The sequence below is a fragment of the Eucyclogobius newberryi genome, unplaced genomic scaffold, assembly GCF_026437365.1.
Source record: "Eucyclogobius newberryi isolate DKJ021-1_F unplaced genomic scaffold, fEucNew1.0.hap1 SCAF_17, whole genome shotgun sequence".
NCBI classification, from domain to species: Eukaryota; Metazoa; Chordata; class Actinopteri; order Gobiiformes; family Gobiidae; genus Eucyclogobius; species Eucyclogobius newberryi.
Window position 1 is genome coordinate 8272848 of NW_027315801.1, and position 10031 is coordinate 8282878.

Consider the following 10031-nt stretch of genomic DNA (forward strand, 5'->3'; position numbering starts at 1 on the left):
TTTAAACAATGTAAAAAATGTCATGTAAATACAGTAAACAGGCGTGTTTGAATAAGCTGTAAGGGTCTTTAAAAGAGACTAAATGAGCTGCACATCTTTCTTTTTATATGTTATATATTTAATTTTCTGAATAAAGAGAGAAATATAGCGTAGACTTTTATGTTACTGAATAAAGACTTGCTGTTCTTTGACTGACAATGTAAAAAATACGATACGTGTAAAAATTTCATCATCAAATTTGAAAAACTCTTTGAGGAGAGAATGATCTATTCCCAAAACACACATGCATGAGCTGTAGCATATGTAACAAGCATAAGCCTAAAAGTGACATTAAATACAGGAGTAAATAAATATACTGTAGACAATAAAGTATCGATAACGCAATATTTCCCGACACAATAATCAATACAGCAACAAAACAACAAATATATCTCAATAACACCAAAGTTTGCCATCTGACAGACACATTTTAAAAGGAAAACGCATTGATATATATTAATTTGGACTGATTCATTGAGGCGTGAACATATTTGTTTCACTAAAACTCAAACGATCGTGTCAAAAAGTAGGCTATATTCCACTATATCGCAACAGTATCGATCTTGACAGCCATTTTGCATATTGATATTGCTATAATTCACAGTATCGTGCAACCCTTATTATACAACCATACTTTAATACACCATAAACTGCAATTTTACACACCTTTACATCAGAGAATGCCTGACAGTTGTCTAACCTTTACTATTCTTACTGTATAGTGCACTTCACATTGGCATTAGGGACAAATAGGCCTGGGCTTGAGTCTGGCTACAGTTTAAACCATTTTGTTAAACATCTTAGTCAATGGCATAAAGCAAAGACATTTTTTCGTGGATGAATTGACACAAATAATCCAATAGATGCCATTGTTGTGTGTGCATATACAGTGCATTATATTTTCACCTCTGTCAGAGAAAAGAGGACCTTTCCCTTTTGTCATTCACGCGCTGATGCCCAAACATTTCTTACATAATGACCGGGGAATGTATGAATGAAATGACAAAAGCTCGGCACCTTCACGGGCCATGGACCATTCACAATTCTCAGATCATTTATGGAGCTGCACTTCGTAATTAAAACAAAACAAAAAGACACATTTCTAGATGAGGGCAGGGAATGGGAAGTGAAGACGTGATCTGTGGTTCATATTCAAGATGTAAAATGACAAAAAAAATGATACTTACATCCTGGAAAATAGCGATGCCCTGGTTGTGGTTGTGGTCCAGCTGCTGTTTCCGTAAATGCTCGTGTTTGGCAGATTGGAGACACATGGTGATCATCTCAGTGCACGCCAGCATTTTGAGCGCTTCTTCTCTCGGTCTTATTCTCCCTTTGGGTGAAATAGTGTCTTGGTCCAGGAGCGTGTCCTTGTCAGAGCTGGATGGAGCAGAGGAAAACACAGAAGAGGAGGAGGAGGAGAGTATGGACCTCCACAAGGCGACGGCAGAGCGCAGACCCCGCCTCTCCGCCTCCAGGAGCACTGCGCCACCTGCTGGTCACAACGGGCACAGACGGAGGCGAAGCACTGACATGGTGGAGAAACAATGACACGTTCAGATGGGGGAAGGCTAACGAGCATCCAGGATTGATACTCTGCACAATGTTGTGTTAGATTTAAAGTTTACACGTTTCTTTGTAATATTTACTTCATTTGGATGAACCTCCTGAGAGCTGAACAATGGATATCTGACCCTGTAGTGCACTGCTGCAATCACAATGAGCAGTCCTGTTGTGCACGTGTCACAATGAGCAGTCCTGTTGTGCACGTGTCACCATGAGCAGTCCTGTTGTGCACGTATCACCATGAGCAGTCCTGTTGTGCACGTGTCACCATGAGCAGTCCTGTTGTGCACGTATCACCATGAGCAGTCCTGTTGTGCACGTATCACCATGAGCAGTCCTGTTGTGCACGTGTCACCATGAGCAGTCCTGTTGTGCACGTGTCACCATGAGCAGTCCTGTTGTGCACGTATCACCATGAGCAGTCCTGTTGTGCACGTGTCACCATGAGCAGTCCTGTTGTGCACGTGTCACCATGAGCAGTCCTGTTGTGCACGTATCACCATGAGCAGTCCTGTTGTGCACGTGTCACCATGAGCAGTCCTGTTGTGCACGTGTCACCATGAGCAGTCCTGTTGTGCACGTGTCACCATGAGCAGTCCTGTTGTGCACGTATCATCAGGCTTTAGGTGTTGGATAAATGAAGAAGCACAGTTTTTCGTAACAATTTAAATTTTTTTAATCTACGTTGTATTATAAAACAATCATTGTTGTAGTGCAATAGTCTCTGAGTAATTACAGTATATTCAAGTCCCAAATCTTGGCCCTTTCTTCTCCAGTTAATTAGAAGTTGACTTTCTGGTCATTATCAGCACAGATCACTTTGCCCTGGACCCGAGCGCGCTCAGCTTCAAACACCAGCAGATGACTGTGCAGCGTCTCCTCGGGACCGGCGCGGATCAACGACGCATCATTGTTCTGCAAACACACAAAAGGCACCAACACTTAAACCATCAATATGTTAATTACTGTTATAAAGTAGAGAAGCTGAAGTCAGGCCAGAGTCATTGAAGAGAGATTATTTCCAATAACCAATAATAATTACAAGGCTTTGCTAAGGTTAGGGTTAGCTCTAAAATAATGTTGGTTTGGTAGTTGTCACTCAAGCTGTTTTGTTATTGTTAAAAACTGTATTATTTTAGAATTGTTAAAATCACCAAGACATAACAGCTGGTGCCTCAGAATCCAAATTGTCTGAACCATCTCCTGCTTTCACTTCAACTTCAAGAAAATATTATAAATCAGAAAGAAAAAACTTTTGGCGAAAGGTGCAACATAAAGCAATGATTAAAAACGGTTAAATGATCAAATAAAGGGCATCCAAGAAAATGGCTTAAATAGAAAATAGACAGAGCAAGATCAGAACATCAAGGATGACTATTGCTCAAAGTGAGATGAGCCACGTGACTCACAGCCACAGCAGAGATGAATGCGTTCATGAGGTGGTAGTCTGCTCCTCCGTGTCCACTCATCCCAAAGTGAGCCGGGGCGTCGCTGCATGGCTTGTGTTTAGTCGATCTCTGGGTCAGGAAGTCAAACACTCGCACCCCATTGCCATCGTAAGAGAGCTCTCCCTGTGAGTCACATGACAAGCGTTTAACCGAGTGTTGTGCTCATGAACGATAAAGAAAGGAAACTGTGGCTGAACCTTGCTGCCATAGATCGTCGTCTGTCTTTGGCACAACTTCTCCGTAAAAGCCACCATGGAAAAGGCTGCTGTCAATCCACCTTCAAACTCCATGTTCACAACCTGGGAATATGAAACAAAACAGATTATGCTTTCAAATATAGCTACGATGTGGCGTACTGTAAATAGAAATTTGGCTAAAAGAAGATTAAAGGTCAGAAATTGAAACAACACACCTAAAATTAAATGATTATTCACGTTGTTAATTCTTATAATATGTTGCGTCTTTCTTGTTCTATCACCTGGTTCGTGCACACGTCGTTGTCGCACTCGTAAACGCAGCGTCCGTACGGCCCGGTCTTCAGAGCCGCCGTCACGGACTCGATGTCGGGGTACGAGTTCGGGCAGATGATCGAAACAGGCCAGCCAGTGTGGCCCTACGGACATAACACATTATTATTCATGTCCTGCAGTTCCATGCCATTCATTTTCCCAAAAGACTGTACAAAAATGTGGAATATTAAGAGTTTAAAAGTGAACCATGTCCCTATTATAGTTGTTTTCAGTCCAGAAAAAACACATAAATTAAGTTAAGAAAATTTGCCGACTGTTTTAATCATTTAACTTCAGCTAGACCACAAAAAGATCAAATAAAAACAGAAACAACTTGTTTTTTGTAATGAAGAATATATCAATGTTACAACAGTTGATCGGATTTGAACATGTCTACCACTTATTTGACGGCGTCTGTCAGTCTAAAGTCGGATTGTTGGGTAAGGGTAATATAAAAAGGATAAAAATAAATTGTATTGTACCTGTTTTACTCTGTCCAGATAGATTTTGGATGCAGAATATGGACAATGTGGCTCTACGGGACAGTCAAGGCAGCGATCTCCGGCTCCTGTTGGCTGACAAAAGTGATTTGATCAAGAATGAAATATCAAATGTGCATCTCATGTTTGTAGCTCGTCATTACAGAGACAACAAAAGGTAATCGAGCAGCCGGGAATTCATTCTAGCAAAGCGCGATGATTTGGAAACTGAACATTGTGCACGGACAATGCACCATAATGGCTTACCTTGTGTGCCTTTTTGAAATGACTAACAGATCCAAATGAAGACACCTTGACACACCTAATAAAAGCAAACATGAGAGTTAATATTTGATCTCTGTTTTATACTGTGCAAAGCCGCCATTTTGAGCACTTTACACTACAGCATTCAAAAGACATGTTTAATTTGTGGGCCTTTGATTTTTGTCGTTGGGAATATTTAACATATATTTTGCTACTCTTACAGTTTTCTCTTGTAAAGGAGCACCATCTTGTCCAGTTGAGCACCTGTTTTTGAGGCACATTATGCACCCACGCAGCACAGCTAATTTTATATCACTCTGGAACGTATGGGTAAAAGACATTTTTTCCATAAAAGGAAAGGAGGCATTTTAGGGATTGTAAGTACTTTGAGCTATATCAGATCATACAGTGTGTTAGGCTTTAATTATTTAAACGTGTCTTTAGTGTGATCTTGCTTCACAGGGTCAAACATTTGGGTTTACCTTCGTGCCCCGGCCCAGTGGTGTATGAGGTCAATGTCGTGACACGATTTGGCCAAAAGTGCGAATGAGCTTTCTGCCTCATTTCTCCAGTTTCCTCGAACAAACGAATGTGCAAAGTGATAAAAGCCAACCTGCAACAAAATATTGATTCAATATGCCAACATCAACTTGTCATAACAGCAAATAGAATATGCTATGTACATGTAATGGGAAAGAAAATATCATACCATCAATTATTCTGTGTGTCTCTAAGGGTAATTTCTGCTCAGTAACCAAACCTTGTGCAATTATTACTCAAGTAATAACAACTGTAGATTAGTTAGAGCTTTATATGCTGTAATTATCAAAGTAACTATGCCATTGCCGGTGTGTTTGATTTGCTTACGATCCTTAATTTAATTTCCTGTTGAACACCCAAATTATAAAGAGGAACATCATCTGCACAACATATTTAATGTACAGACTGTTGAAAAATCATCAGCGAAAGACACAAAGGTAAACATTTGAACTGATGATTTGAAGAAGCAGATATCTCCACTACAAAGTTGTTTTTCCCCCGTTTTTACTCTTCTACACATATTAATAACAGTATGGTCTAGGGGATTTGCTCAAAGGGGATTTTATTGCACCAATACAGATTTGGATTTTGAAAACACTGCGTACTTATTTTTTTCAAATGGTATTCTGTTTTGGAAAACTGAATATAGACAGGCCAACTGATATTCATACGATCATAAACTAAAGAAGTTTAAATCCTGTTTACCGGTTCAAAGTGCTGAATATGGATCAGATCCCCAATTGCTCCTTCCTCAATGAGCTCCTGCATGAGATAGAACAACACAATTATTTAGTCACTTATTATAAAGTATCAGACTACATATTTAAAAGGAGCACGATGCAACTTTTCTGGTGTCGGGTCTGTCACAAACTAGAGGATGTTTTTTTTTTGCCAATCATTGAATGTCACTGAATAAATGCAGAATGGATAAGCTATTATTTTTCCTTGATGACAAACAGGCACCGGATCACCACCACAATAGTTACAGGGAGCACTTTTTAACAGAGAGTGAAGTAAATTGTAACTGAGACCCTGATCTTGTGGATGGTGGGATCATAGCGCAGAACGTGGCCCACAGACAGCATCACGCCGCTCTCAGTACAAGCCTCTACAATCGCTGTGCAGTCTTCAGGAGTCGTCTTAGGGTCAAATAGAAATATAATCAAAACTGAGCAAAAACAGCATCACATTGAATCGTTCTTTTATTAAAACAACTGACACTCACGGCCATTGGTTTCTCCAAAAGGATGTGGTAACCTTTCTTTGCAAAGGCCACAGCGGGATCCTTGTGCATGGCAGGTAGTAACAACAGTACATTTATGTTCACTAACTCAGTATATGGTTTTCATCTTGATCACTTTACCTTATGAAGACGGTCTGGAGTGCAAATTAAAGCAGCATCTGCAAACTTCTCTCTTGAAGCCATACTTTCCCAATCTAGTTAAAAACAGACACATGAAACGATACAATCTCTGTCAGATGCATTTATTTGACATCATTGAGACATTATTTAATGAAACCTACCTTCAAATACATTTTCCTTTTCAATACTGTGTTTTTGCTGAAGTTTTGAGCGGGCAAACTTTCTTGGATCAGCTACTCCCACAACCTAAGTGAAAAAAGAGAACACTTGAAATTAAAGAATAAATACAAACATTTGAATCTGTTAAAATATTAACCTTCATGCGATCAGGGTGGATGGATGCAAAGTGGGAGTAGATGTCGCCTCTGCAACCAGCCCCCACCACAATAACACTGACCTGGGACATTTTAGGGCCCTGAGAACTTGGCCAAAACACAAAGGTTAAAAGTGCTTGATGAAAGTTAACAATTTCAAGCAAATGCTGATGTGTAGTTACAGCAATGTCTAATGTAAGGGGTGTATGATACTATAATGAGTATAGTTGTGTGTCTAAAGAACAATCACTTCATACAGAGTTATATACTATGGTAAATATAATAATAATACCAGTCAACACAACAACATTAAATGCTCAAGTGAGCAAACAGACTGACCCAAAGAATAACCAATAGAAATGAGGAAAATAAAGATCATTGTTTTGATGTTCTGATAAACAGAGCCTACACAGTACAGTATTGGTAGAACTATATTACTTAAAAGTCATAGTCTAAGCTACTAGCCTGAGGTTCTGTGGTTCATGTTGTAGGCAATATAATAACAATAATAATTGATTGACTAATGATTATAGATACCTGCTTTGTCCCATATATCGGGCTAATCCTCGTGTCAGTTTTCGGAGATGAGCCCTTTGCTCCCGTGTGACCATAAAGCATAAAGTAACAAAATAACGATCAGTCCACCTCCTCCTTTGACCACAATACACACTTCCTCTTTAGGGATCCTGAAGACGCACACTGCCCCCTTGTGGCAGTGAAACAGAGGTGCATGGATCTGGTCATTTTGTCTTACCGTCACTTTCCCACATCTATTTATTATTAGTATTATATTAAAATAGATATATTTAATTTAATTTTTTTTTTTTTTTTTTTGCAGAGCAGTGTTTTGGTGCGCGTCATTACGTAAATCACGTGACGCGTCCGTAGCTCCTGCAGGCGCAGTGCTAAGCTTTCGTTTGTTTCCTTCAAAAAGCTCCTTTCAAATGGTAGTAAACATCTACTTGAAGGATTTAATCATATCCAACTTGCAAATATACATTTCTTTTGTAGTTTTGCTTTCCGTGAACTGTTGCTGCTCGAGCTAAACACTCGTCTTTGCTAGCACGCGTTTTTTTGTTTGCTTGTTAGCTGAGGTTAGCTCACCCGCTAACTCCTCCGCTAACCCTACTGCCCACGGACGTCAAAGAAATAACTACTTTGTCTAAAGATGGAAAACCAATCCGCCACAACCGGGGTGTCATCTACAACCTCTTCAAGTAACTGCATTGCCAATGACAGCGCAACAACGAATGAAAACAGCATCCCAGTCACAAGTAATGGTAAAGTACTGTTATTATGCTATATATCTTAATAATCACTACCTTGTTACTATTCTATATAATTAGCTTAAAGTTAAATTAATATTATTTTCGTCCTACCTGATGGATGTGCTTCTATAGACATAGTGTTATCCGTTGCATTCATTTTTTTAATTATTTATTATGATGAATATCCTATAAGTGATCTGTTCTTCTGTATCTACCTCTGGATCTACCTGCGTTGCACCAATGAAATTTCCCCATGTGGGACAATAAAGGAATATCTTATCTTATCTTATCTTAATCCATACGTTACTTACGGTCTGCATTCTGTTTCTCAGCCTCAGCAGCAGCAATGGTAACTCCATCATCGGACACGTCTGTCTCCAATGGTGTTTATGTTCCCGGGGGCATCACAAATGGAGATGTGAAACCGGCTCTTTCCAGCACACCTCTGGCAGATTTTCTCATGCAGCTGGAGGATTACACTCCCACAGTATGTCAAACAGTTCAGTTTATTACTTGTATGAAGCTGTTGGGCTGTCACAATGTGATTCTGAGTTCTGGCAAGGTCTTTTTAAAGTTCTCACTTCTCAAGTTCCAAGAGATGTGCTCTTGGTAGACAATGGACTACATGCTCAAAAACATAATGTTTATCTATGATTATTTCAGATTCCTGATGCAGTAACCGGCTACTACCTCAACCGTGCTGGCTTTGAAGCTTCTGATCCAAGAATGTGAGTATAAAGGTAGATCAACAGTAGCTTATGCTCTAGTGTCCTGCTTTTTATTATTTATTTATTTATGCTTGTCAAAAGATAAGATCATCTTTATTTGTCCCACAATGGGTGAATTCCAGTGTTGCAACACAGATTAGGCACTGAAGTTAAAAAAAAACCATATAACCTCTTATACTCCTTTTTATATAAAAATGATAACACTCTTATTTACAGCTGTTATAGAAAAGGTTCTGTGGTACAAATATTTCTGTTTATAGATTAATTATTAGTGCGGGCACGCAATCAAAACGGATATACCCTCTAAGAAAGGGAGAAATATGTCTTTGAATTAGAAAAATAAATTATGTTCTTTGTTGTGAATGTTACATCTTATAGAATGTTTAAAATATTTTTTCTATGATCTTGTTTTAATGATCAATATCATTAAAACAAGACAATAGCAATAATTGACAATTTACTAGTGTAATATCAAGTTATAACGTCAAGTAGTCTGTTGTCTAATTGAATGTTTAGTGTTTTGACCTTCCTGGGGACAACAGATGAAATTGAGCTATTATGCTAACGCTTGCATATTCATGTTGAAGCTGTTGCTGACATATGCACTAATTCAAATAAATGAAATAAAAAATACCTAATGGTTAGGGGATACTGGGCAGGGAGAGAGAGCAAAGAGAAGAATTATTTTTAATGTTAAAATTCTGATCTTTTCCTCACAGAATCCGCCTCATCTCTCTTGCCTCTCAAAAGTTCATCTCTGACATTGCTAATGACGCACTGCAGTATTGTAAAATGAAAGGCACAGCTTCAACAAGTTCAAGAAGCAAGACAAAGGTTTGTGCTAGCATACATTTTCCCAGTTGTTTCAAGTTTTTAAATGTTCATAATCTTTTAGATCACATGTACTATGTATCTCTTAGGCTATATTAATATTAACAAACAACAAATGGTCCAGGTTTCTGAAAATATTTCTGTTTTTCTGTTTTTAGGATAAGAAGTACACTCTGACAATGGAGGACTTACAACCAGCTCTTTCTGAATATGGTGTGAATGTCAAGAAACCATATTATTTTACATAGGGCTTCTTCAGCTTTTCTATGTATTTTGCTTTTGGTAGTTTTATTTTTTTTGGTTCACACAAAATAGAGACTATATACTCAACTCGCAAAATGTTTCATTTAGATTGGTTTGTGCTATTGAACAGAATCAAAACATTTCTTCTTGATGTGAAACTGTAAAACATTTGTTTTATTGTGAATACAGAATATATAAAATATGCGTGTTCGTCCTCATTTTAAAGGTCCCATAAAACGATTGACTTCTACATCTTATTTTTTCTGACAGAATTACAAATGTATTATTTCCAGGTGTGGGTAGTACTAAGTTACATTAACTCCTTTATATTCACTTAAGTCACTTTTAAAATATTTGTATACAGTACATCGTATACATTTTTGAACAGCACACTTATATCCCAATGTACTTGAGTAATGTATTCCCTTGTTGTGTCTCC

At 38.4% G+C, this 10031-nt stretch overlaps 2 protein-coding genes across 5 annotated transcripts; one reads left to right on the forward strand and one right to left on the reverse strand.

The window, feature by feature from the left end:
- Positions 1–2300: 2300 nt before the first annotated feature.
- Positions 2301–7204, reverse strand: LOC140362743 (putative oxidoreductase YteT). Of its 2 annotated transcripts, none has more exons than XM_072448907.1 (14): positions 7060–7200; positions 6525–6623; positions 6370–6454; positions 6209–6282; positions 6071–6130; positions 5877–5984; positions 5551–5607; positions 4788–4918; positions 4309–4363; positions 4045–4137; positions 3532–3666; positions 3251–3352; positions 3015–3176; positions 2301–2520 (listed from the first exon to the last, which is right to left on the reverse strand). In XM_072448907.1, the coding sequence occupies exons 1-14, from the start codon at positions 7138–7140 to the stop codon at positions 2386–2388; spliced, it is 1377 nt and encodes a 458-aa protein (XP_072305008.1). In that variant the 5' UTR covers positions 7141–7200; the 3' UTR covers positions 2301–2385. The 2 variants fall into 2 exon arrangements, with proteins under 2 accessions (XP_072305008.1, XP_072305007.1); XM_072448906.1 differs by having other exon boundaries at positions 2303–2520; positions 6525–6630; positions 7060–7204.
- A 134-nt stretch (positions 7205–7338) lies between these two features.
- On the forward strand, positions 7339–9796 carry taf10 (TAF10 RNA polymerase II, TATA box binding protein (TBP)-associated factor). Of its 3 annotated transcripts, XM_072448909.1 has the most exons (6): positions 7339–7469; positions 7534–7802; positions 8123–8277; positions 8454–8518; positions 9238–9352; positions 9508–9796. In XM_072448909.1, the coding sequence occupies exons 2-6, from the start codon at positions 7691–7693 to the stop codon at positions 9595–9597; spliced, it is 537 nt and encodes a 178-aa protein (XP_072305010.1). In that variant the 5' UTR covers positions 7339–7469; positions 7534–7690; the 3' UTR covers positions 9598–9796. The 3 variants fall into 3 exon arrangements, with proteins under 3 accessions (XP_072305010.1, XP_072305009.1, XP_072305011.1); XM_072448908.1 differs by having other exon boundaries at positions 7387–7802; XM_072448910.1 differs by having other exon boundaries at positions 7387–7802; positions 8132–8277.
- Positions 9797–10031: the final 235 nt, after the last annotated feature.

Coding starts and splice junctions, on each gene's coding strand:
- LOC140362743 (XM_072448907.1), bottom strand. CDS start 7,140: ATGCTTTATGGTCACACGGGAGCAAAGGGCTCATCTCCGAAAACTGAC. Junction 3,667..4,044: donor ATCTGGACAGAGTAAAACAG/GTACAATACAAT, acceptor TTATGTCCGTAG/GGCCACACTGGCTGGCCTGT. Junction 2,521..3,014: donor CATTCATCTCTGCTGTGGCT/GTGAGTCACGTG, acceptor GTGTGTTTGCAG/AACAATGATGCGTCGTTGAT.
- taf10 (XM_072448909.1), top strand. CDS start 7,691: ATGGAAAACCAATCCGCCACAACCGGGGTGTCATCTACAACCTCTTCA. Junction 8,519..9,237: donor GAAGCTTCTGATCCAAGAAT/GTGAGTATAAAG, acceptor TTTTCCTCACAG/AATCCGCCTCATCTCTCTTG. Junction 9,353..9,507: donor GTTCAAGAAGCAAGACAAAG/GTTTGTGCTAGC, acceptor TTCTGTTTTTAG/GATAAGAAGTACACTCTGAC.